The sequence below is a fragment of the Myxine glutinosa genome, chromosome 1 (genome assembly GCF_964187855.1).
Source record: "Myxine glutinosa chromosome 1, kmMyxGlut1.1, whole genome shotgun sequence".
Lineage (NCBI taxonomy): Eukaryota > Metazoa > Chordata > Myxini > Myxiniformes > Myxinidae > Myxine > Myxine glutinosa.
Window position 1 is genome coordinate 185134646 of NC_136261.1, and position 27772 is coordinate 185162417.

Genomic DNA, 27772 nt, shown 5'->3' on the forward strand with positions numbered 1-27772 from the left:
ATTGTTAACATTTATATTTTCACTTTTACATTTACACACAAAGTAGCTTTTATTTCACATACATATATAATACTCAAGAGTTATTTCTCATTCCTTCAATAACTGGGAGGAACTCGATCTGTGTGCTCTGCTTTGCATCATTAGCATGGATTCTCTTCATCCAGCCATTCCAGTTGGAGTGTGGGAACTCAGGATCGTTGGCTTTGATCACCCACCCCGCTGCCCAGAGTGTGTCACCTGGAGTGAGGAGTGGCTGATCATGAACCAGGGAGGAGGAAAGCTCAGCGAGGGGGAGAAACATGATCGCGTTCGTTCCTATCTGTTTCCTGTTCGTAAATGGAATAATCTTTACTTCAGTTCCTCTCAGGATCTTAGCTTTGTCGAGTGCCTTCAACTTCACCCGGGAGAAAGCTGCTGTTGTCTGTGGATCTGGCAAAGGTGGTGCCGGAGAGGTGACTTCGATCCAACCCATTGGGTGAAAGGGAGTGTTTCCGTGAATAGAGACAATGTTTAAATCTATATTGTCTCCAACAAACTGAGTGACTGCATTGTTTGTTTCCCCAACCTCCATAAAGACCACCTGATCATTACTTGACAATTCACTTTCACTGGCTGGCACTTTGGCTGTCATCACTGATTGATCCTCAAGCGCAGCATCAACCGCAACCTCATCATTGATCTGTTCATCGGTTTCCTCCACAATGGTGTCAAGAGTGCCAGAAGTATCTGGAACATCATCTCCACTCCTACTATTAAGGAAGCAGTATTTGTAGTTTTGTGTCTCCGTGTAAGACTCAGTGTATCCCAGCCAGTGGAACTTGTTGAGCATCCATTTTGACCCAAATCTATGATCAAGTTGTATGGCAAGCCCCATTTGGTGTGGCAATACTCCAGACCGAGGTCGACAGGCCTTAATAAAATTCTGCCCCCAAACGGCAACTCTTTCGTCTGTCTTGACAATCGGTCTCAAGAACATCTGAAGGCTTGCAGGAACAAGTGTCAGCTGACTATCGATGTCAGTCATACTGTGTGTGGTGGGGTATGACTTTGGACCTAAATCAATCAAGGCAATATCATTGGATATGAACTTGAGTGCCGTCTTTATGATCTGAGTCTTCTCATCTCCATGGTCAAGATTAGCATGATGCTCTCGCAGAATATTGTCGGTGCCATCTTTGAGACAGAGTACATCTGCCCTTCTTTCCTGTGTTGTGAAATACCAGGTGTCTTCGTATTTCTCTAGAAGTTTTATCTTTAGCCAATGCTTTGAATAAGAAAGGCTCTTCTCTGGTGACTGATCAAACTCCTGCAGCTTTTCATGGACTTGGTCCATGTTCATTACCCCATGCTCTAATTCTGAGTCTAACCATTCACAGAATTCAATAAAAACTGCCTCTCGCTCCTCATCAATACTCCTCTGTCCTCTCTTCCTTTTTCCTTCCTCATCAGTCTTGGACAAACTGTCACCTCTCGCAAACATAAGTTTGCATCGCAAATGGTACAGTGTTTCTTCTGCTACCAAGTCGTTGATCCCTTCCAGGCGTCCAGTGACTTCAGTGCCCCAGTCATCCCCGCGACTCCGTGCTGTCTTCAGCAAGCTTGCCTTCAGTGTATCTGCAGTCAAATTATCTGACACTCTGTATTTCTTTCTAGCTTGTGCTGGATTATTTTTGTAAAGCTGGGCTGGTTGGTTGCAAAGAATGCATACATCCTTATACAGGAGGTCAACTGACTGTGATCTTCTAGAACTGCAGCCAGTTGATGAACTGAACTCACAAGTAGTGCGTCTTCTCTTCAACTTTGATGACTCTTTCTCTGCCTTTGATGCTTGAGCTGACTTCTTGGTGGTTGCAACAAAGTTGTTGTACAGATCATTTTTACACTTCTGGTGGTACCTCAGTTTTCCTTCCTTTTGAGCCTCCTTCATACGTTCCACAACAGTAACATTTTCGACAGTTTCTGCTTGTTTCAATAAAGTTGAGTATCCCTTTGGAGTTGCCTGTATGAGCCGTTCAGCTGGTGTATCCGAGCGTGCACAGATGAAGCAATTGAGCACAGGTGGAGTAACGTCTTCATCCATATTGCTAGACTCCATGTCCTGCAAAGTAGAAAATGAGATATATTTAGAAATTATTTTTCCACAAAGGAGTGTCTGTGGTGAAATATAAATGTTAACAATCAACTCAGAATCATGAAAAACCCTTATTTGACCCCTCATAAGTTACTTAAGGGCCGATTAAAAAAAAAAAAATTCTCGAAAATAATTTTTCGGTACCCGAATTCAACAGCTTTTTTTCTGGGTTTCCCACGGGAGTTGACCTTCAACATTTTAACACATGTTATTACACACCTTTACAAACATATTGGTGAATAATTTTTTTGGTAACAATTTAGTTAACAGATTTTCATATGTTTCCCTTACTATTCGCCGTATCTGCATTGCCTGTTTGCTTCTGGCCTCCCACCCATGCGTAGCACGGGCACCTCACTAGTTAATATAATATAATATCTGATGCATAAAATACGTAGATTTGTTTGCCAATTCATGTTCAAGATATAACATTCAATTGAAATCAAGTTGTTTCTCAAAGTGAACCAATTGCTTAACACCGCTTTTTGCTTCGCGTGAGGAGTGGTGGGGTGCATGTGCATTGTGTGGTTGGGGGGGGGGGGGGGGGGGGGGTGGTTAATGATAAGAAAACATGTCACTTGGATGAAGCACTAGCTAAAGAAAAGGGACACAAACAAAGCAGGGACGTATTGAAGTAGATTTTGAGGGATTGTTCAATTGTGTGTCGTCTTACACACCAGTCTCAGGATAAATGGTAATGCCATCATAGGGCTCAACATTAACCACTTTTCCAGCCTGTACAAGGACAAGTAGGTTTATATTTTACCTGTCCTGTCACCCATTACACCTATCCAACTAGTTATACTGACGAGCATGTGCGGTGGTACCATTACATTTTTATGAAGTTTTTGCCAGTGCGCAGGGATAGTCAGGTCGAAAAATATCCTCTTAGTCGCCGATAATAACTATGGTTTTACATGAAAGAAGAACTATGTTTGAATTTAAGACGTCAAGTTTATCAAACTTCCGGGTGTTGAAATTGACCCGTACTTTGGGCAGGTTTATTGACGTTTTCACCTATCCGACACAAAATCGCCTGTCCCGAACAGCCTTTATTGTCGAGCCCTGCATCAGTGGGCGTGTTATTGGTGCATCATGGTGTGCAGGTATGATGTGGTGCAGTGCATTGTGTGTACCAAGGCATAATAAAGCAGATGCAAATCCATTGACAATTTCCAGGAAGTTACTTCCTTTTGTTGTGGCAGTTAAGGTTGCTACAAGCACAGGTGTAAAGTTTCCATCCGAAAATGTCTAAATGGGCAAAGAAGACTGAGCAATAAATACAGAACCTCACCCGGACATATAAATCACAGCAGATCTGAGAATGGACGATTTATATTAAAGTAGATCTGCGTTCGGACTCAGACAAGTTTGCTGACACAGAACGATTACAATCACCTCTCCCATCCGTTCAGGGACTGGTGAGGCTAATAAAACACACCTTGGCCTGTTATTGGTATCTTTATACCCTTCTCCATCTCCGCTATCCCTTTCATGTAATAAATCACCACATCTTCAACGGGTCCTGAAAACACAAGACCAACCACGTCAAATGGAGTTGCAATAAAAACAATTGAGTTCAAAGTTTTTCTTCTACAAGCATAAATACAGGAAAATGCAAGGACACTTAAGACACAAAAGGCCATTTGGCCCATCGTGGCTTCGTTTTATGCCATACTTCATGTCCTCAAACTAATTTATTCTTTTTCACACCAACCCCATTCTATTGAATTTCTTGGCAAGGGATTTGGTCAGCATAGCAACAAATTTTTGTCTCTTCCTTTTGAGACACTGTGGAATTCTCAACCTTCACGACATAAAAGACAGGTTGACTTTACGTCCCCAATTCGAAGGAAGACGTGCCCTGAGACGATGCCCCTTACCCTCCCAATGCCAATGCTTCTACTACATATCATTTGACACAAAATTGGATTTGACTCCATCAGGGAATAAGTCAATGATGACACATCGGAGAGAGGAACAGCCTACCGAATGCGCTCACCGACTCTTCAGCATCGTACAACATCAGGTCTTCCTTCATGGGGCTTTTTATTTTTAGCAATTCAAGGTTGAAGCAATCTGGGGAAAGAAAATGAAGTTCCAGAGGAAAAAGGCTTCTTTCACAAAGGTTTCCATGCCAAGCTGAGTGCATAGGTCTGTCACTTTCCCATCGCAGACAGATCAGTGGTCCCTCTGTCTTCTACCACCTCCTCTGTGGTCCTGCACCCGCAACTCTTCCCATGCTTTATCCCACACCCCAGGTTTTTGCAGGGAGCACACGGTCCACCATTAACCCCATTCTGACAAAACTCCCAAAATCCAGGATAACTGCTCACCTCCACTCGTTTCTTCCTCTTTTTTTTCCTGCCTGTGAAACTAATTTCCTCAGTCTCTTCAACCTCATTCTTCCCTCTAGTCCTGGTGTTGGCTTAACGGTTAAGGTTAACGGTTAACGGTTTAGCTTAACTTAACGGTTAAGGTAGCTGCCTCAAGATCCCAGAGTCCTGAGTTTGAGCCCTGTCATGCCATCAAATAAGACCAGGTAGGTTAACTCAGTCTGTCATCCTTCCGAGGTCGGCAAAATGAGCACCCGTTTACTGGAAACAGGGGGAACTGCATCAGCGGCACAGCTGCGCTCCCAACAACGATGCAACCAGCAGCCACAGGCTGCATATGAAATAATAAATTATTCCCCCCGTCTTCAAGCCAACTGTTCACCACCATCTCAGATCACACCACAATCCCAGATCACACCACCATCCCAGATCACACTACGGCCAATTACCTAAAAGGCAATGATCTTTTCCACCCCGTTAACCCCTGCACCCCTTCCCACACCTCCTTGCAAATTCCCAGTTTTCCCTTCCCGAGTGTTTGCTACTGTATCCACCCCATGCATTCTCCCCTACACCCATTCCTCCCCTACCCCTCATTCCTCCCCACACCCATCATACACCGACCCCTCATTCTTCGCCTACCCTCCTGTCACTACCCCTCATTCCTCACCACACCCATTTTACCCCTACCCCCCCCATCCATACACCTACACCTCATTCCTCCCTACACCCATTCCTCCCCTACACCTCATTCCTCCCTACACCCCATTCCTCCCTACACCCCATTCCTCCCCACACCCATTTCTCCCGTAACCCACTTCCCCCCCCCCATTTCTCCCATACCCCCTATCCCATCCCCATACCCATTTTGTCTCTGTACCCTTCTCTCACTGCTGTTCCTTTTGTGCTGCTGTGCTCTGATCCATTCATTGCTCTAGCTCTTCCAATTCCATGCGTATATATATAATGTACGCCTACTGACACCGTTACTGTACCTATCCGGATTCCAACTCTGCTTAGCTTCCAATACTGGTCTTTTCAGGAACAGCATCGGTCGCATTCATGACCATGAGTATTATTAATGTCAAAAGAAACCCGCCTGTGCCGCTCTCGTCGAGGTGAAGAGCCTTCGCAGTGAACTCAAAGGCAACTTTATGGTGTGCTTTGACAGACAAACACGCCACTTCCTCCATTTCGATGGCATTCCCTCCACAGCTTCCTCTCCTCTTCCTCGACAAGCCTGTACCCTTCCTGTTTAAACTTTTATTTTGCGACATTATTACATCTTCTTTGGTATTTTTCTCACAGATAAATGTATATGAAAGCAGTTTTGACATCTTAACTCAATATTAGTTACAAAATCTGCAGTCATCGCCGAAGGCGGGTGGAATCACAGCCAAGCTGGAGCATACTTGTAGCATACTCCTTTTCGGGGACGTTCGGCTTGCACTTCACTATTGTCCATTAAACTAAATTTGCAACTGTTATCCTGAGAGAGCTGAACGACTTAATATCAAATATACAAAAATATGTGGGTGGATCCTGATGAAAGTTTTACACTTCAAATGATACCCTGAAGTGTGGTGCTTCGCACACAACTTGCTTGCCAAAGAGGTAGGCCACAACGCGTTTGATAAAACCAAAAGAGTCTTTATTATGAAAGCTCGAACTGCAGCACTGGGCGGGCTCGAGCTTAGAGCCCGCATATATGTGCCGAGGCCACGCCTAGTCCCCGGGCGTGGCCGCTCGGTCGAAGGGCGGGGCATGTACCAGCGGTCCCCGCCTGGGCGCTCGCGCCACCCACTGGTGCGCGGAATTATTACCCCTTGTGCCCGCCACACGCGCCCCCCCAGAATTCCCGCGCACCTGAAGGGTGAGTTTGCGGGGAAATCGGATGACCCGGCCGAAACGCCCCCTGGCGATGTGTGCAGGGCTGGGGGGTAGCGGGCCGGCGGGGCTGGAGGGGGCCGGGGATCCGACCGCCGGGGGGTGGCCTCGACGCGGAGGCAAAGCTGCTGGCGGGGGTGCCGGGGGTCCGACCGCCAGTGGGCGGCCCCGACGCGGAGGCAGAGCTGCTGGCGGGGGGTGGTCCGGATCGAGGTGGGCCGGCTCGAGGCGGTCCAGGGAAATGCGATCTGGGGCATCGCTGATGTCGACCGTGAAAAATTTACCCCGGTCTCCAGCACGCGGAAGGGCCCGTCGTACGGGGGCAGTAGCGGTGCCCGGTGGGCGTCGTGCCGGATGGACACGTACTTTGCCGTGCGAAGCTCCGGGGCGACGTGGGAAGGCGGGCAATCGTGGTGTGCCGTTGGCACCGGGGCGAACCTCCGGGCGGTCTCCTGAAGGGCGGAGCGCTGTTGCGCCGCGGACCAAGGAGCCATGGAGTCGGGGATAAATTCACCCGGTACCCGCAGTGGTTGCCCGAAGACCAGCTCCACCGAGGACGCGCGCAGGTCGTCCTTGGGCGCCGTCCTAAGGCCCAGCAGGACCCTGGGGAGCCTGTCGACCCAGCCGCCGTCGCGGAGGGCTGGCCCGGAGCGCGGCCTTCATGGAGCGATGAAAGTGCTCGCACAGGCCATTGGCCTGGGGGTGGTAGGCTGCGGTCCGGGCCAGCCCTCCGGGGTGTAGCTTCACCCCGAGCCCTTGCGCCACCGCGGCCCAGAGCTCCGAGGTGAACTGGGGGCCGCGGTCGGACGAGATGTCTGAGGGGGCACCGAACCTGGCAACCCAAGTGGCGATAAAGGCTTGCGCCACCTCAGCCGCAGACGTCGCCGCCAATGGGACGGCCTCCGGCCACCGTGTGGTGCGGTCGACCATGGTGAGGAGGTGGGTGAACCCTCGCGAGGGGGCAGAGGTACCACCAAGTCGACGTGCACGTGGTCGAACCGCCGCTCTGGCACCGTAAACGGGGCCAACGGTGCCTGGGTGTGGCGGTGGACCTTTGCGCGCTGGCACGCGAGGCACGTCCTGGCCCAGTCGCGGACGTCCTTCCTGAGGCCATGCCAGACGAACTTTGCCCCGACGAGTTTCTGGGATGCCCTCGCGCCAGGGTGGGACAGGCCGTGGATGGCGTCGAACACCGGGCGCTGCCAGCCAGCGGGCACAATGGGGCGAGGCCGGCCGAGGGAGACGTCGCATAGGAGGGCCGTGCCCGCGGCGTCAAACGGCACCTCGGTGATGCGGAGGCCCATGACGGTGGTCCACAAGGCCTGGACGCCGGGGTCGGCGGTCTGGGCCTCCGCCATCCGGGCATAGTCGACCCCGAGGTGGACCGCGTGCACGACGGACCGGGAAAGGCAATCCGCCACCGGGTTGTCATTACCCGCCACTTGACGGATGTCCGTCGTGTACTCGGACACGGCAGAGAGGTGGCGCTGCTGCCGTGCCGACCATGGCTCGGCGACCTTGGCCATCGCGAACACAAGGGGCTTGTGGTCAACGAAGGCCGTGAACGGGCGGCCCTCCAGCAGATGGCGGAAGTGTAGGACCGCCAGGTGGAGCCCGAGCAACTCGCGGTCGAAGGTGCTGTACCGGCGTTCGTGCGGGCGAAGCTGCCGGCTGAAAAACGCCAGCGGTTGCCAAGCACCACACACCCATTGCTTGTGCACCGCGCCCACCGCGTAGTCCGACGCGTCGGTGGTGAGGGCGATCGGTGCATCGGGCGCCGGGTGCGCCAGCATGGTGGCGTCGGCCAGAGCCAGCTTTGCGCCCACGAACGCCGTGCCCATTGGCTCCGACCATGTGATGTCACCTTTGCCCGGCTTGCCCCGGAGGGCCTCGTGCAAGGGGCGGAGGAGCTGGGCGACGTGGGGCACGAAGCGGTGGTAAAGGTTTACCATGCCCAGGAACTCCTGGAGCCCCTTGATCGTGCGGGGCCGCGGGAAATCCCTGACCGCCTCCATCTTGGCCGGTAAAGGGACGGCCCCGTGCTCGGTGATGCGGTGCCACAAGAAGTCGATGGTGGCGAAACCGAAACGGCACTTAGCGGGGTTGATGATTAGGCCATGCTGGCCCAGGTGTTCGAAAAGCGTGCGGAGGTGGAGCAGGTGCTCCTCCCAGGACGCGCTCGCGACTAGGATGTCGTCCAGGTAGACAAACAGGAAAGGTAAGTCGCGCAAGACGCTATCCATGAGCCGCTGGAACGCCTGAGCCGCATTCTTCAACCCGAGGGGCATCCTGAGGAATTCGAAGAGACCGAAAGGGGTGATGACGGCCGTCTTCGGGACGTCGTCCGGTTGGACGGGGACCTGATGGTAGCCCCGGATGAGGTACACCTTAGAAAACACGGTCGTGTTGGCCAACCGGGCGGAAAATTCCTGAATGTGTGAGACCGGGTAGCGGTCGGGGGTGGTGGCATCGTTGAGCCGGCGGTAGTCCCCGCACGGCCGCCATCCCCCGCCGGGCTTCGGCACGATGTGCAGCGGAGAAGCCCAAGCGCTGTTGGAGCGCCGCACGATCCCCAGCCGCTCCAGCGTGACGAACTCTGCTTTCGCCACCGCGAGCTTCGTGGGCTCGAGTCGGCGTGCCCGGGCATAGACCGGCGGCCCGACCGTGGGGATGTGGTGCTCCACCCCGTGTTTAACGGCCACCGCTGAGAAGGTGGGCCACGTGAGGGCCGGGAAACTGGCGAGGAGGCGGGTAAAGTCGTCCGCTGCTGGAAGCGTGCAAAATAAACTCGCCGGGACGGAACCCTCCAGCAAGCCGCTTGGCAAGCCGCTCGGTGAGCCGCTCAGTGAGCCGCTCAACGAGCCGCTCAGTGAGCCGCTCAACGAGCCGCTCAGCGAACAAGCGAGCGAGCTAAAGGTTTCGACCTGGACGAGCCGTCTGCGCTTCACGTCGACCAACAACCCATTCGCACATAGGAAGTCCGCACCAAGCAATGCCATCGGCATGCTGGCGGTCACGAATGACCATTGAAAGCGCTGCCCTCCGAACCGCAGGGAGAGGCAGCGCTTCCCGAATGTGCGGATGGATGTACCGTTGGCGGTAAGCAATGTGGGGCCCCGGCCCGCGGTTCGCTTGTCGGACGTGGAGGGGGGATGACGCTTATCTGCGCTCCTGTATTGCAGAGGAAACGGCGCCCGGACAAGGTGTCCGTAATGAATAGGAGGCTGCCGGAATGGCCGACGCTCAGGGCCGCTAATGAGCGCCGGCCTGGTCGTTTCCCGACTTGTGAAAAGAGCATGGCGGGCGACACGTCCTAGCCTTGTGGCCGAACCTGGCGTGGAAATAGCACCAGGCTTGCGGCGGCGGGGGCGGCGGCGGCCGCGGTTTTCTCGGCGGCGGTGGTGGTGGGCGGGGCGCGGCAGCGGCCACGAGGGACGCAGTAGCATCTGCCTCGGGATCCACGACGGCCGCACCATAACTCGACCGCGTGTCGCAAGCCGCGAAGAACTTGTCAGCCTCTACGGCCAGGGCGCGGGGTTCCCTTATTTTGGAACCGGCCAGCGCGAGGCGTACCTGTAGAGGTAGCTGGCGTAGGAAAAGCGCCCGGAATAAGTAATCCGGGGCTTGGTCACCCAGCAGCGACAGCATATAATCCATCCGCACAGATGGTCGTGTGTCGCCGAGTTCGGGAAGGTCCAGGAGGCGGTCGGCCCATTCGATCTCCGTGAGGCCGAACGTGGCGATGAGGAGACGTTTGAGTGCCCCGTACTTGTGGTCGACCAGCGGGTGCCGCAGGATGGACACGACTCGGGCGGCAGTGCCGGGCCCGAGGGCGGTGACCACGTGGTAGTAACGGGTCTCGTCCGCCGTTATGCCTCGAAGCTGAAATTGCGCTTCGGCCTGAACGAACCACACATCGGCCTGTGCTTCCCAAAACTCTGGGAGTTTTACCGCGACGGCGTTGTTGGCCATGGCGCGTTCGGTGGTCAGCAACGGCTGAACCAATCGGGGTCACCAGTGAAGTGTGGTGCTGCGCACACAACTTGCTTGCCAAAGAGGTAGGCCACAACGCGTTTGATAAAACCAAAAGAGTCTTTATTATGAAAGCTCGAACTGCAGCACTGGGCGGGCTCGAGCTTAGAGCCCGCATATATGTGCCGAGGCCACGCCTAGTCCCCGGGCGTGGCCACTCGGTCGAAGGGCGGGGCATGTACCATCGGTCCCCGCCTGGGCGCTCCACCACCCACTGGTGCGCGGAATTATTACCCCTTGTGCCCGCCACAACCCCATCAATTTATATTCCCAAAAGTGTGTGGAAGAACTTCATTCGTGCATCTTTCACACCACCTGATTCATTCATTATATCATTATCATATTCATTATTTCTCAAAGATCATTCCAAAATCATCAGTTTTTGCTAAAAGTTAAAAGGTTCAGCTCGTGACTGAGATTCATATGGTTGCCACACTTCATATGGTTGTGATTCAAACTGAACGAAATAAAAATATCACAGCCTTAAAAAGTGTTAATGGATGATTGACCAATGACTCTCCACCTCAATGTTGGTGTGCTTGCTCCTGAAACTCTTGCCAACTGCCTCTGTATCAAAGACCGACAGACACCTACCCCCTTTCCCCACCTAAGTACATGTCCAAACACATTTCCAGAGTGTATAATTTGTATTCATAGTCGAGGCTCGTGGAAGAACTAGCACACTGAACGGATCAGGATGTAACAGACAAAAACAGGCTGCAAAACATGCATGCATGGAGAAGGAAACTCCAAAGAGGAAAAATTTGGAAATTAGGGTTGATTTGGGTGGGGTTAACGAGGGTACAAAAGATCATGGTTTTGGATTGGGGATTATCTAGGATGCTGGTCAACTTGAAGATCCAGAGGGAAGAGTGAGATTGAAGAGGATGTGGAAGTTGATTCTACAGGTGGGGAAAAAGAGGAACAAATGAGTGGAGGTGAGTGTAGTCATCCTGGATTTAGGTAGTTTTACAAGAATACGGTCGATGGTGGAATTTTTCGATTGGAATCACAGTGAATGGAACATGTGAGACCTCCTGGACTGAGCCGCACCATTTGCTGATAGCATTTACACATTGAAAATATACACAAAAGGAATGAGGGTCCTGATAAAGATATAACATGTCCGACCTTCTCCATGACGTAGCCTATGACGTTTGTACGGTACGTGACATTTTAGAAAGGGATGCATTCACCAGGTGAGACAAAACACACATTTTCACACAACAAACTGGGTTTAAATTGGACAGTGTACTCCTGTATCATAAAACACACAACTTAGGGCACAGTGCGTCCTGAACAACTTTAGGACCAACTTATCAGACTTAGCATTTTATATTTATACAGGTTTGAACAACCTGCCCCGGATGTGACAAGTTAATTGTAATACAGAATATTAACAAGAAGTTGTTGCCTCACTTTAGATTTGAAGGAGAAAGTGATGATGTGCCACTTGTAGGTTAATTTATTCTTTCAGTCTGTGATATCAACTTTGAATTGTTACTTGGATTAAAATTTGACACCAAGAAACCCCCAAATTGTAAACTTTAAAACAGATGATCAATATAACGTCAACAAATTCATTGATTCCCTTTACTGGGAGGAAATTTACCTGAATGGGCTATAGGTTCTGGATTTCGGTTGTTTCTGGCCCAAACTATTTTGTTTATGTAATCCAACAACATTCCTCCAGATGGCGCAACACTCAATGTAAACTCACTCAGGTCGCACAAGATCTGCCAGCAACCCTCTTCTGGTGAAATTGCCAAAATCTAGGCTCTCTGCTCACCTTCACTCCTTCATTCCTCTTTTCTCCCGCCTCTGGAACAAACTCCCTCACTCCCTTCAATCCCACTCCTCCCTCCAGGTCTTTTAAACAGCTGTTCACCACCATCTCTTATCTTCTCCCATCCAAAACCTTGATCTTTTCTACCCCAGATCCACTTTTTTGAAATACCGACTTCTTTCCTGGAAGTCCTAGCAGTGTCCATATGTTTTATACCTCAACCTCCTGTCCATGCCTCCTCCCCCCAAGCCCTCTCCCTCCCACAGATCTCCCGATGTCGCTGTTCTCTGCTGTTGTACTTGTGTGCTTCCCTCTCTCTCCCCATCTTGTCTACCGCTCCCCTTATTATATGTTTTATGTGTTCGGTTTTTTTGTGTGATTAATGTTAGCTCTTTCTCGAGCCTCGATCTTGTATTAAAAAAGAAAAGAAAAAATCTTCCTATATGGCCTACTAGGGATCTGTCGTTTATTTGAAGTTAAACCCATCACTAAGTGTAGCAGAACTACAATGCCCAGTGAGGATGAAACTTTGAGATCTGCTTCATAATCTTTGTCATACAGGGAAAGAATAGTCTTTTCCCAAGGCAGAAAAGGCAATAGAACATAGGTATTCTTCTGGATTATTTGCAGTCGAGTCTAAAAACCAACATAGGCTCCGTGACTGCGAAAATAAGGTAAAGGCCTCCTACAGGTGATGCAACCAAGAACCTCTGAAGCATCGCTCGTAGTACCCTTTCCCACCACCACCGGGGGCGGCGCTAAGCGGTACACATTTACATAGAGAATTTGCATCGGCACTACCTTCGTTACTCACAGGGTGGGGGAGAAGTGGGAGGCAAATGTAGTATCGCCAACCTTTGTCTTAAGAGTCCCCCTGACAAGTTTCGTTGAGATTGGATAAGTAACGACTCGATGTCTCGGTCACAGACATGCAGAGACAAACAGTCGGAGAGACACCAAATTGCCTATTTTATTATGTTCTTGTGGGGTCAGCAGAGGAATCTCATGTAGTAAACAATTTCTCCGAAAAAAGATGCCATTTCAGCTGTCTCATCTGCAATCGTATTAACAAAGATCCCAGACTCGTGTGAACAAAGATCTATTGAAGGATGAGGCAATTCGGCTCGCACACTGGCCATATTGAGCCAATAAATTGAATGAATGGCGCTTTGTTCTTCAATATCAAACTTCCTGCAATAAATGAATGACATCTCTGCATACACGGATAACTTTTTTTCCTCTCCTGGCAACAATTCTACATTATGCTGAACCGAGTACCATATTATATCCAAACAATAGATGGTCACATGACTGCCTTCACATAAATTATATGGAAAGATGCCAAGTTGAAGAGCATTATGTTTTATAGGATGTCAGAACAGCCTCTGCCTGGTTGGCCATATCACTCAATCACTTAACCAAAATTGAATCGATTCTTCCTTGTCAGACACCCAACCGGTCCACCAAGTTTCGTCAAAATCCGTCCACAACTTTTTTGAGATATCCTGCTATGTATCGTTTTTGGCCCAATCTCCCAATGGTGAAGAATCACTTAAAAATTAAATAACTGTCATATCCGAATCCATATTCAGATCTTCATCAAAATTGAATCGAATCGTCCTTGTCAGACACCCAACCGGTCCACCAAGTTTCGTCAAAATCCGTCCACAACTTTTTGAGATATCCTGATATGTATTATTGTTGGCCCGATCTCCCAACGGTGAAGAATCACTTAAAAATTAAATAACTGTCATATCCGAATCCATATTCAGATCTTCACCAAAATCGAATCGATTCTTCCTGGTCAGACACCCAACGGTCCACCAAGTTTCGTCCAAATCCGTCCACAACTTTTTTGAGATATCCTGCTACGTATCGTTTTTGGCTCTATCTCCCAATGATGAAGAATCACTTAAAAATTAAATAATTCTCATATCCGAATCCATATTCAGATCTTCACCAAAATCGAATCGAATTGTCCTTGTCAGACACCCAAACGGTCCACCAAGTTTCATCCAAATCCGTCAACAACTTTTTTGAGATATCCTGCTATGTATCGTTTTTGGCCCGATCTCCCTTTGGTGAAGAATCACTTAAAAAATTAAATAATTCTCATATCGGAATCCATATTCAGATCTTTACCAAAATCGAATCGAATGGTCCTTGTGCCATACGCTACATCTCTGCCAAATTTCGTCCGAATCTGTCCACAACTTTTTGAGATATCTTGTTCACAAACGGACAGACAAACGGACAGACAAACAAACACACAGACAGGGGTGAAAACATAACCTCCATCCACCTTTGGTGGGGGAGATAATTAAAAATTCCGATCACCTACAGTTAAGTAACCTGCGGCGGAGTGGCGACCCATCCAGGATTGGCTCTAGTCTAGAAAGGTTTCATGACGAGCCGTACACTAATCGTGCATTGCTGGTTTAAAGAGCTTCGCTCCTCCAGATATTATCAATTATGAGGATGTTTTATGACAAATTGTAATCTTCCAAATGAAATGTGTTTTGTTTCCTTTTGCCGTATATTCTTCGAAAAAGGTTGAATGGCTTTCTCTTCCTTTGCAAAAAGTAGGTGAGCTATTGTGTGCACCTTGTGAAAATTCCCGATTCCTTGTTAACCCACAGGGGGGCACTGCATCAGCGACACAGCTGCGTCCCCAGCAAATGATGCGACATGCAGTGAAGTGCTGCATACGAAAGAAGACGAAGAAGAGACTTTTTCTTGTGCGTACATCATTCTCAGGCCTCAGCCATGATCTTTCTTTTGCAAAGCACATGTAAAAATTTGCCTCCAAAGTCATTGACTCGTCAGCCTCCATCGTGCAAAGTCCTTCTTTGGCACACCTGATCTATCCACCTGCAAGGCTTTCCTCCACAGCTTGATGGAGTACTGCTCTCCTTTCTGGGCTTTCTCCCCTACCTCACATTTTGCTCAACTTGATGCCATGGAAACCAAGGCCTTCAAGATCATTGCAATCTCCTGCGATGAAGTTGAATCTATGGGCCTATCACTTTGCCATCACAAACAGGTCGGTGGTCTCTCTGTCTTCTATCACCTCCTACCAGGGCGCATGTGGTTTGCAGCAACTCCCGTCTAGTGAAACTCCCAAAATCCAGAATCACCACTCACCTTCACTCATCCGTTCCTCTTTTTCACACCTGTGGAACCACCTTCCACATTCTCTTCAATCTCATTCATCCAGGTTTTCCAGCTGTTCATCGCCATCTCAGATCTTCCCTCATCAAAAACCATGATCTTTTATACACCTGTTAAACCACCACCAGCCTTCCCTGCAAAGTTTGCTTCTGTATCCATCTTGTCCACCCATTTTATTATTCCCTACTCCTCATCACTACCCACACCCCTTGTGTGTCCGTCTCCGTCTATTTTCCCTCTCGGCCATGTTGTTGACATTTCTCCATTCTCTTTCTGCTATTCCTTTTGTTTTGTTGCATCGTGATGCGTTCTGTGTTCTCGCTCTTCCATGAACTTTGACTCCGTATACAGAAAATATGGGCAAAACACCTGGCCCTCACCTGGTACATTAAACAGTAAACTACGTCGACTAAAGGTATTTTAATCCAATATCAATGGTTGCTATAAAACAGAGCAGCATGTAGAATCATACTAACATAATCATAAGACTTTAAACAAACAAACAAAAAGAAATAAATATTTTGGGGGACAACCCCCCAGTAGACCCCCTCAGGACTCAATTTTTTTTTTAATGCCATGAACAAACGTTGGTACATCACAGGTGATGAAGGTATTGGTGAAGTTTCATCGAAATAGTGTGTGTAGTTTCAGAGGGAAAAGCAAATTCATATTTTGGGGGGTCAAACCTGGATGTACTTTGACCCCTGGTAAACGCCCTTAAGCCCCGATTTTTTTTTAATGCCGTGAACAAACTTTAGTCACAACACAACAAATATCATTTGTGCCAAATTTGGTCACAATCCCATCAGCGGTTTCGGAGAAGAAGTTTCAAGTGTTTACGGACGGACGGACGACGTGCCATCGCATAAGCTCCCCGGAGGTTAGTTCTAGGTGAGCTAAAAATTATTACAATAATTATGAGTGCCAGGTATCATGCAATTTGATGTCACTACTTGTCAGCACAGTCTTACAGGTGTGATTCAGAAGAAGGATTTTTTTTTTTTTTTTTGTATACAAGATCGAGGCTCGTGTAAGAGCTAACATTGATCACAAAAAAACAAACGGACACATAAAACATAAAACATATGATAAAGTAAGCGGGAGATAATATGGAGAGCAGGGACATCGGGAGATCTGTGGGAGGAACAGGGCTTGGGGGGGTGGGCATGGGAGAGGGGGGGGGGGGTGTGAGAGGTAAAAAAAACACATGGATACTGCTAGGACTTCCAGGAAAGAAGTTGGTATTTCAAAAAAGAGGATCTGGGGTGAATTAGCGGGGGTAGAAAAGATCAAGGTTTTGGATGGGGGAAGACAAGAGATGGTGGTGAACAGCTGTTTTGAAGACCTGGAGGGAGGAGTGGGATTGAAGGGAGTGAGGGAGTTTGTTCCAGAGGCGGGAGAAAAGAGGAATGAAGGAGTGAAGGTGAGCAGAGAGTCTTGATTTTGGCAATTTAGCCAGAAGAGGGTTGCTGGCAGATCTTGTGCGACCTGTAGGAATATTTGTTCTTGTGAAACATAACATTTTCATGAAAATTTTCTTTCAAGATAACATGTCGAAAACTTTATTATTGAGAAAATAAATCTCCGTGTATCGGTCACCAGAATTACCTTTGTGAGGCAAGAAAAGTATTTTGAGTCTGGGATAGAAACAGCAAGTACAGCAAGCATGAACTAGAACGACACACGTTATAGTGCATACCTCAGCCATGCGGGACAGGTAATGTTTTGTATCCCACTGATAGGGTAGATCTGGATCCGGATCTTCATCAACATCGAATCATTTCGTCCTTGTCACACACCCAACCTGTCCACCAAATTTCGTCCAAATCCGTCCACAACTTTTTGAAATATCCTGCTCAAAGAAAGACAGACAAACCGAAAGGGGTAAAAACATAACCTCCATCTTAACCTTCGGTGGGCAGGTAAAGATTGGTCACACGTCTGGTGTTGGTGTAGCAGTTGCAGTGTAGACATGGAAGTTAGAACCTTAGAACAGAGCGTTCGTGCTGCCAATCTGGCATCGTTACATTATGGAATACCGAATACCCTCGGTGGTTTGCCAAAGTTGGTAACTCCTTCTTAATTTCAAAACAATGATATCCCCACATTTGTGAGGACACAACGGACCTCCATGGTACCAGTAGTGCAAGAATTGGAATGGTGAGGTTGGCATGGTTCATTGGCAGCAATATGTGAGGACACAACGGACCTCCATGGTACCAGTAGTGCAAGAATTGGAATGGTGAGGTTGGCATGGTTCATTGGCAGCAATATGTGAGGACACAGTGGACCACCTGGCACCAGTGGAGTAGGAATTGGAGTGGTGCAGTTGGCATGGTTCATTGGCAGCAATATGTGAGGACACAGTGGATCTCCATGGCACCAGTAGTGCAAGAATTGGAATGGTGAGGTTGGCATGGTTCATTGGCAGCAATATGTGAGGACACAGTGGACCACCTGGCACCAGTGGAGTAGGAATTAGAGTGGTGCAGTTGGCATGGTTCATTCGCAGCAATATGTGAGGATATAGTGGACCACTTGGCACCATTATTGCAAGAATTGGAATGGTGAGGTTGGCATGGTTCATTGGCAGTGATATATGAGGACACAGTGGACCACTTGGCACCAGTGGAGTATGAATTGGAGTGGCGAGGTTGGCATGGTCATTTGCAGCAATATGTGAGGACACAGTGGACCACTTGGCACCAGTAGAGTAGGAATTGGATTGGCGAGGTTGGCATGGTTCATTGGCAGTGATATGTGAGGACACAGTGGACCACTTGGCACCAGTGGAGTAGGAATTGGAGTGGCGAGGTTGGCATGGTCATTTGCAGCAATATGTGAGGACACAGTGGACCACTTGGCACCAGTAGAGTAGGAATTGGATTGGCGAGGTTGGCATGGTTCATTTGCAGCAATATGTGAGGACACAGTGGACCACTTGGCACCAGTAGAGTAGGAATTGGAGTGGCGAGGTTGGCATGGTTCATTGCCAGTGATATGTGAGGTCACAGTGGATCTCCATGGCACCAGTAGAGTAGGAATTGGAGTGGTGCCTTTGGCGTGGTTCATTGGCAGTGATATGTGAGGACACAGTGGATCTCCATGGCACCAGTAGAGTAGGAATTGGAGTGGCGAGGTTGGCATGGTTCATTGGCAGTAATATGTGAGGACACAGTGGACCACTTGGCACCAGTAGGGTAGGAATTGGAGTGGTGAGGTTGGCATGGTTCATTGGTAGCAATATGTGAGGACACAGTGGATCTCCATGGCACCAGTCGAGTAGGAATTGGAGTGGCGAGGTTGGCATGGTTCATTGGCAGTAATATGTGAGGACACAGTGGACCACTTTGCAACAGTAGAGTAGGAATTGGAGTGGTGAGGTCGGCATGGTTGATTGGCAGTGATATGTGAGGACACAGTGGACCACTTGGCACCAGTAGAGTAGGAATTGGAGTGGCGAGGTTGGCATGGTTCATTGGCAGCAATATGTGAGGACACAGTGGACCACTTGCCACCAGTGGAGTAGGAATTGGAGTGGCGAGGTTGGCATGGTTCATTGGCAGCAATATGTGAGGACACAGTGAACCACTTGGCACCAGTAGAGTAGGAATTGGAGTGGTGAGGTTGGCATGGTTCATTGGCAGTGATATGTGAGGACATAGTGGATCTCCATGGCAACAGTAGAGTAGAAATTGGAGTGGTGAGGTTGGCATGGTTCATTGGCAGCAATATGTGAGGACACAGTGGATCTCCATGGCACCAGAAGAGTAGGAATTGGAGTGGTGCGGTTGGCATGGTTCGTTGGCAGCAATATGTGAGGACACAGTGACCACTTGGCACCAGTCGAGTAGGAATTGGAGTGGTGAGGTTGGCATGGTTCATTGGCAGTGATATGTGAGGACACAGTGAACCACTTGGCACCAGTAGAGTAGGAATTGGAGTGGTGAGGTTGGCATGGTTCATTGGCAGTGATATGTGAGGACACAGTGAACCACTTGGCACCAGTAGAGTAGGAATTGGAGTGGTGAGGTTGGCATGGTTCATTGGCAGTGATATGTGAGGACACAGTGAACCACTTGGCACCAGTAGAGTAGAATTTGGAGTGGTGAGGTTGGCATGGTTCATTGGCAGTAATATGTGAGGACACAGTGAACCACTTGGCACCAGTAGAGTAGGAATTGGAGTGGTGAGGTTGGCATGGTTCATTGGCAGTGATATGTGAGGACACAGTGAACCACTTGGCACCAGTAGAGTAGGAATTGGAGTGGTGAGGTCGGCATGGTTGATTGGCAGTGATATGTGAGGACACACTGGACCACTTGGCACCAGTAGAGTAGGAATTGGAGTGGCGAGGTTGGCATGGTTCATTGGCAGCAATATGTGAGGACACAGTGGACCACTTGCCACCAGTGGAGTAGGAATTGGAGTGGCGAGGTTGGCATGGTTCATTGGCAGCAATATGTGAGGACACAGTGAACCACTTGGCACCAGTAGAGTAGGAATTGGAGTGGTGAGGTTGGCATGGTTCATTGGCAGTGATATGTGAGGACATAGTGGATCTCCATGGCAACAGTAGAGTAGAAATTGGAGTGGTGAGGTTGGCATGGTTCATTGGCAGCAATATGTGAGGACACAGTGACCACTTGGCACCAGTCGAGTAGGAATTGGAGTGGTGAGGTTGGCATGGTTCATTGGCAGTGATATGTGAGGACATAGTGGATCTCCATGGCACCAGAAGAGTAGGAATTGGAGTGGTGCGGTTGGCGTGGTTCATTGGCAGTAATATGTGAGGACACAGTGGACCACTTGGCACCAGTAGGGTAGGAATTGGAGTGGTGAGGTTGGCATGGTTCGTTGGCAGCAATATGTGAGGACACAGTGACCACTTGGCACCAGTCGAGTAGGAATTGGAGTGGTGAGGTTGGCATGGTTCATTGGCAGTGATATGTGAGGACACAGTGAACCACTTGGCACCAGTAGAGTAGAATTTGGAGTGGTGAGGTTGGCATGGTTCATTGGCAGTAATATGTGAGGACACAGTGAACCGCTGGGCACCAGTCGAGTAGGAATTGGAGTGGTGAGGTTGGCATGGTTCATTGGCAGTGATATGTGAGGACACAGTGAACCACTTGGCACCAGTAGAGTAGGAATTGGAGTGGTGAGGTTGGCATGGTTCATTGGCAGTAATATGTCACTCTAAGGTGAATGACCTTCCCCCTTATCTGCTCTCACCCCCGCACCTCTGTTAGTTCGTTGACCCACAGCCCTTTATCACTTAGCCCTTCAACCTTTTTTGAAAGAAAATAAATGCAGTATTTTCCAACGATTGTTTTTTTGTGATTTTCGTTTTTCCTTTAATTAAAACATTGTTTGGAGGACAGCAAGGTGGATCCCATCAAAACATAAATAGTGATCATTCCAAGACTGTTACAGTCGGTATAAATAGGTAAATAAGGGTTGTTGGTTGAAGGTTTAGCCATTTTCCGGTACGAGAGATCGAGAAGTACCGAAGTACTTAACGGGGTGGGAAGTTGGGGGGATTTGTAGGCGTGTTCACGGCCATGAATGAGGCGTGGCCTCAATAGAGTCACGCCTCCAACATCGGACTCCATCTGTTTCCTTTCCCTCTCTTCCCTGCGTTTATCGCGGGACCCCAAGGGCCTCGGTCGAGTCTCCCTGCACCGATCAGGTAAGACTCCTTTTGCGGGTCCTCCGATTCAATCAGACCCCGAGCGAGGGTCGTTATAGATCAGCGATCACCGGCTTCTGTCCTCCCCCCCCCCCCTCCTCCCCGGTTTCCCTCCATCGCTCCATTCCTCCCCTTCCCTCCCTCCGTTTCCCGACCTTCTCCATCCCGGATTGTTCCGTTTTTGAACCCGAGCGTAAATACGAAATAAGTTTAGAAAGCCCGTACGGACACCCTGCCCAGGCGTAGTCATCTTGAAGTTTCTCGTGCTGGGTTCAGATAACGGTTTTGGTAAATCACTGCGTGGTCACTGGTCTGAGTGGGCGTGTCGGTCGGGCCGCCCTCTCCAGTTGTCTGTCCTTGGCCCCACCCCTTAACTCCCCGCGATCCTCAAGCGTAACCCCACCCCAGTACACGCGCACAGCTCCTCGTTGGGGTTGTTGTCTTTGGAGAAACTTTATTCACATTAATATTTATTCTTCAAATTGCTCAGACTTGCATTCAATTTGTTTTTCCACTTTTCTTTTTATTTTACATCTGCAAAAGTATTTATGTTTTTTTTTGGAGGACTTGGTCTACACTTGATGTTATGATGGTTCCCAGCTTCATAGCTTTGTGTCATTCTCAACCAGTTAAAACCTTTCTGAATTTGACTCAAGTCTGCTGTTGTCTGCTGGTCCATTGAACATCCAGACATATCATTTTAACCCAAAGTATATGCATCTGTCATATTTTTACTACCTTCCAGCAACCACCTTCTCCTACTTTGTTACCTTCCCCGAAGGTGGATGGAGGTCATTTTTTCACCCCTGTCTGCTTGGCGGTTTGTGAACAGGATATCTCGAAACGTTGTGGACGGATTCGGACGACACTTTTGGTGGACAAATTGGGTGTGTGACAAGGACGAATTCATTCGATTTTGGTGAAGATCCAAATCCAGATACGCGAACTTCAAACAAATTTAAAACAATTTTTCACCATTGAGAGATCGGGCCAAAACGACACATAGCAGGATATTTCAAAAAGTTATGGAGCACTCACAACAAAACTTGGTGGAAGAGTTGGGTAGGTGACAATAACAAGCCGATTAGATTTTGGTTCAGGTCCGAATCAGATCTGACCAATCGGTGAGATACAAAACATAAACGGTTCAGCCTGGCCGAGGTATGCTCTCTACCGACTCCGAGTGCCGTTCTAGTTTACAAAAGAGGAATGAAGGAGTGAAGGTGAGCAGAGATTCTTGATTTTGGCAGTTTAACCATAAGAGGGTTGCAGGCAGATCTTGTGCGACCCCTCTCCTCCCTCCAGGTCTTTAAAACGGCTGTTCACCACCATCTCTTATCTTCCCCAATCCAAAACCTTGATCTTTTCTACCCCTGCTAATTTCACCCCAAACCCACTTTTTTGAGGTGACTTTTGACTTCTTTCCTGGAAGTCCTTGGTGTCCTTGCGTTTTATACCTATCCTGCCTCCCCCCAGGCCCTCTCCCTCACATCTCCCGATGTCCCTGCTCTCAAATGTTGTCTTTGTGTGCTTCCTCCCCTTCTCTCCCCATCTTGTCGACCACTCCCCTTTTTATATACTTTGTTTGTTTGATTTGTTTGTTTGATAAATGTTAGCTCTTTCACGAGCCTCGACTCTGTACACAAAAAAAAAACAAAAAAAAAAGGTTTGGGCAAGGAAAAATATTGGGATGGATTTATTCCCAGAGCCTGTTAATGTTTTGGGATCCGCAGGTACCATGTATTAGTATTGCCATGGTGACTGTGTACATGCCAAACGCTTGCATAGTCCAGTTCTGCCACTCTTCTGACGTGGTAGTTGTGATGCACCTTTTGGTAGTTCTACCACTTTGGCACATGCTGCCTGAGTAATATTTAAAAAGAGGACTTGCAGGCTTGAGCCCTGAAGCTGCCCGTTAACATTCCAGCTGTCATGTGGTTCCAATTACGAATATGGCTACGAACACAAGCAAATGGCGCACATACGTGGCCTTTCTTGAATATGTTTTTAAACCTTTTTGTGAGGGGCCATGAGGGGTGGGGTTGAAAACGGCTTGTTTATTCTTTACAGGTTGAAAATGACCTGAAGATCTTTGGTTCTTTGACAAAGGCTCTCTATTTTGTGGGACAATCATGCATCACAATCCTGAGAAATATTGATGTTTTTTTTTTTTACATGATCTAAAGCTCGTCGTGGAGCTGACACACACACACACACACACACACACACACACACACACACACACACACACACACACACACAACTGTTAGACGAGACAAAAACAGCCACTGAGCTTGGGCAAGTGCCATCACTTCCTTGAGCACTCTGGGTGCAAGCGACACAACAATGATGTCGCCGCCTTTCTCACCGCACTCAGCGAGGAATTCCCTCCTTCCCTTGGTATACCAACCTATGGGGATTGTCTGTTATCTATCCTTTTTTAATGCTAAGCTTCAAGCAAGGAAGCAGCACGTACCATTTTTAAAGCCTTTGGTTTGACCTGGACAGGATTTGAACCACCAACCTTCCAGACTCCGAGCAGACACTCCAACCATTACCCCTTGGAGTCGGGTCATCATGCACACACCTGTTCCCATCCCGATACGCTTGCCCCGCCTGTTGCGTCTCGCCCCGCCCACCTCCACGCCTCGGCCCTGCACACAACACCCCCTGCGCCTTTGCCCCACACGTGACTCCTGCCACATTTCTGGCCCGCCGGCACCTTTGCAATGCCCACTGTGCCTTGGCCCTGTTGCAACGCTGCCTGCAACTCAGCCCCCCCACGCCTTGGCCCCGCTTACAATGCCTGCCTTGCCTTTAACTGCATGCGACACCTGCCACGCTTCGGCCCCACACTCAACGCCCACCATACCTCGGCCATGCGTGTGCCACTCCATGCGCCTCGGACAGAAGCCCAATGCCTGCTCCTCCTCTGCCCCACACGTGATGCCCACCTCGTTATGGCTCTGCACGCGACACCCACTGCGCCACAGCCATGTGATTGATGCCTCCCATTCCTCGACTCAACACCCGCTGCTCCTCGTCCCCGCGATCGATGCCCACCGCGCCTTTCCCCCCCGATCGATGCCCACCGCGCCTTTCCCCCCCGATCGATGCCCACCGCGCCTTGTCCCCCCGATCGATGCCCACCGTGCCTTGTCCCCCCCCGATCGATGCCCACTGCCCCCTCGTACACACGATCGACGTCTGCCATGCTTCATCCCCACACTCGTCGCCTGCTGTGCCTCTGTCCACACTCGATGCCCGCCGTGCCTCGGCCCTGCGGCTGCACTCGACACCTGCTGTGCCTCTGTCCACACTCGATGCCCGCCGTGCCTCGGCCCTGCACTCGACACCTGCTGTGCCTCTGTCCACACTCGATGCCCGCCGTGCCTCGGCCCTGCACTCGACACCTGCTGTGCCTCTGTCCACACTCGATGCCCGCCGTGCCTCGGCCCTGCACTCGACACCTGCTGTGCCTCTGTCCACACTCGATGCCCGCCGTGCCTCGGCCCCGAGCTCGACACCCATCACCTCCCCCTGTGCGCACTCCACTCACATTTATCGTCTCATTGTATTATCATCACAGATGGCATTGTTATGGTCAGGTATGTTAATTAACATTGATTTATGGGGTCTAGTTTCGATTTTTCATTTTTCCCCATCCATTAATGTTGTCCGAATTGCAGATTTGCATTGCTGTGGTGTCAGCAATTGCCAAGTTGCACTTGCAGTAGATTAAGATTGCTTCATTGTGTGGTTGTCCAACATTCATCAGAATAGTAAGAAATATGCATTGACTCTCACTTTTGTGTGTGTGATGATCATTTGTTCTCAATGCCCCCCACCCTCCTCCACAGACCTCTCTCTCCCCTAAATGTACCCCCGATGTGCTCATTGTGTCAACACTGTTGTGGAATAAAGATGCACAGTTTGTCAAAGAGTTGTTACATTAGGAATGAGTTGTTATAACATTTATTGTGTCAAATTCTGTCAAAGTCACAGATTTCAGGGTTTTTAGGCATTTCATTTGACTTTGATTATGGAGGATTTGATTATGGATTATGGATTATGGATTTGATTTGATTATTATCCATTGATTATTGAAACATATGAAAATGGTCAGTGTTCAATGTGCTGATGTCACAGTGATTGCTGAGTTGTGCTCGTGGTGTCAGTGAGTTGTGCTCACAGTGTAGTGATATCAGTGATTGCTGTGTTGTGCTCACAGTGTAGTGGTATCAGTGATTGCTGTGTTGTGCTCACAGTGTAGTGGTATCAGTGATTGCTGTGTTGTGCTCACAGTGTAGTGGAATCAGTGATTGCTGGGTTGTGCTCACAGTGTAGTGGTATCAGTGATTGCTGTGTTGTGCTCACAGTGTAGTGGTATCAGTGATTGCTGTGTTGTGCTCACAGTGTAGTGGTATCAGTGATTGCTGTGTTGTGCTCACAGTGTAGTGGTATCATTGATTGCTGGGTTGTGCTCACAGTGTAGTGGTATCAGTGATTGCTGAGTTGTGCTCGTGGTGTCAGTGACTTGTGCTCACAGTGCAGTGGTATCAGTGATTGCTGTGTTGTGCTCACAGTGCAGTGGTATCAGTGATTGCTGGGTTGTGCTCACAGTGCAGTGGTATCAGTGATTGCTGGGTTGTGCTCACAGTGCAGTGGTATCAGTGATTGCTGGGTTGTGCTCACAGTGCAGTGGTGTCAGTGATTGTTGGGTTGTGCTCACAGTGCAGTGGTATCAGTGATTGCTGTGTTGTGCTCGTGGTGTCAGTGAGTTGTGCTCACAGTGTAGTGATATCAGTGATTGCTGTGTTGTGCTCACAGTGCAGTGGTATCAGTGATTGCTGGGTTGTGCTCACAGTGTAGTGGTATCAGTGATTGCTGTGTTGTGCTCACAGTGCAGTGGTATCAGTGATTGCTGAGTTGTGCTCACAGTGCAGTTGTATCAGTGATTGCTGGATTGTGCTCACAGTGCAGTGGTATCAGTGATTGCTGTGTTGTGCTCACAGTGTAGTGGTATCAGTGATTGCTGTGTTGTGCTCACAGTGCAGTGGTATCAGTGATTGCTGTGTTGTGCCCACAGTGCAATGGTATCAGTGATTGCTGTGTTGTGCTCACAGTGCAGTGGAGTCAGTGATTGCTGGGTTGTGCTCACAGTGCAGTTGTATCAGTGATTGCTGGATTGTGCTCACAGTGCAGTGGTATCAGTGATTGCTGTGTTGTGCTCACAGTGTAGTGGTATCAGTGATTGCTGTGTTGTGCTCACAGTGCAGTGGTATCAGTGATTGCTGTGTTGTGCTCACAGTGTAGTTGTATTAGTGATTGCTGTGTTGTGCTCACAGTGTAGTGGTATCAGTGATTGCTGTGTTGTGCTCACAGTGTAGTGGTATCAGTGATTGCTGTGTTGTGCTCACAGTGTAGTGGTATCAGTGATTGCTGTGTTGTGCTCACAGTGTAGTGGTATCAGTGATTGCTGTGTTGTGCTCACAGTGTAGTGGTATCAGTGATTGCTGGGTTGTGCTCACAGTGTAGTGGTATCAGTGATTGCTGGGTTGTGCTCACAGTGCAATGGTATCAGTGATTGCTGTGTTGTGCTCACAGTGCAGTGGTGTCAGTGATTGCTGGGTTGTGCTCACAGTGCAGTGGTATCAGTGATTGCTGTGTTGTGCTCACAGTGTAGTGGTATCAGTGATTGCTGTGTTGTGCTCACAGTGTAGTGGTATCAGTGATTGCTGTGTTGTGCTCACAGTGTAGTGGTATCAGTGATTGCTGTGTTGTGCTCACAGTGTAGTGGTATCAGTGATTGCTGTGTTGTGCTCACACTGTAGTGGTATCAGTGATTGCTGAGTTGTGCTTGTGGTGTCAGTGAGTTGTGCTCACAGTGTAGTGATATCAGTGATTGCTGTGTTGTGCTCACAGTGCAGTGGTATCAGTGATTGCTGGGTTGTGCTCACAGTGTAGTGGTATCAGTGATTGCTGTGTTGTGCTCACAGTGCAGTGGTATCAGTGATTGCTGAGTTGTGCTCACAGTGCAGTGGTGTCAGTGATTGCTGGGTTGTGCTCACAGTGCAATGGTATCAGTGATTGCTGTGTTGTGCTCACAGTGCAGTGGTGTCAGCGATTGCTGAGTTGTGCTCACAGTGCAGTGGTGTCAGTGATTGCTGGGTTGTGCTCACAGTGCAATGGTATCAGTGATTGCTGTGTTGTGCTCACAGTGCAGTGGTGTCAGTGATTGCTGTGTTGTGCTCACAGTGCAGTGGTATCAGTGATTGCTGGGTTGTGCTCACAGTGTAGTGGTATCAGTGATTGCTGTGTTGTGCTCACAGTGCAGTGGTATCAGTGATTGCTGAGTTGTGCTCACAGTGCAGTGGTGTCAGTGATTGCTGGGTTGTGCTCACAGTGCAATTGTATCAGTGATTGCTGGGTTGTGCTCACAGTGCAGTGGTATCAGTGATTGCTGAGTTGTGCTCACAGTGCAGTGGAGTCAGTGATTGCTGGGTTGTGCTCACAGTGCAGTGGTATCAGTGATTGCTGTGTTGTGCTCACAGTGTAGTTGTATCAGTGATTGGTGTGTTGTGCTCACAGTGTAGTGGTATCAGTGATTGCTGTGTTGTGCTCACAGTGTAGTGGTATCAGTGATTGCTGTGTTGTGCTCACAGTGTAGTGGTATCAGTGATTGCTGTGTTGTGCTCACAGTGTAGTGGTATCAGTGATTGCTGTGTTGTGCTCAC

The 27772-nt window shown here is 49.1% G+C and overlaps 2 protein-coding genes across 10 annotated transcripts in view; one reads left to right on the forward strand and one right to left on the reverse strand.

Moving 5' to 3' along the window:
• Positions 1-5734, reverse strand: part of LOC137431872 (spastin) — a 47845-nt gene extending 42111 nt beyond the window's left edge. The window contains exons 1-2 of the mRNA XM_068123670.2: positions 5567-5734; positions 3573-3656 (exon numbers count right to left, since the gene is read on the reverse strand). Coding sequence (XP_067979771.2) covers positions 3573-3656; positions 5567-5660 — 178 coding nt within the window. The 5' untranslated portion in view covers positions 5661-5734. The remainder of the gene's footprint in view (positions 1-3572; positions 3657-5566) is intronic.
• A 15169-nt stretch (positions 5735-20903) lies between these two features.
• Positions 20904-27772, forward strand: part of FERMT2 (FERM domain containing kindlin 2) — a 188661-nt gene continuing 181792 nt past the window's right edge. For 5 of the 9 annotated variants that reach the window (XM_078781147.1, XM_078781152.1, XM_078781157.1 and 2 more), the window contains exon 1: positions 24621-24643. In XM_078781147.1, coding sequence (XP_078637273.1) covers positions 24636-24643 — 8 coding nt within the window. In that variant the 5' untranslated portion in view covers positions 24621-24635. Of the gene's footprint in view, positions 21036-24620; positions 24644-27772 lie in introns of those variants that run through there. The other 4 variants (XM_078781170.1, XM_078781173.1, XM_078781179.1 and 1 more) reach the window with 2 other exon arrangements.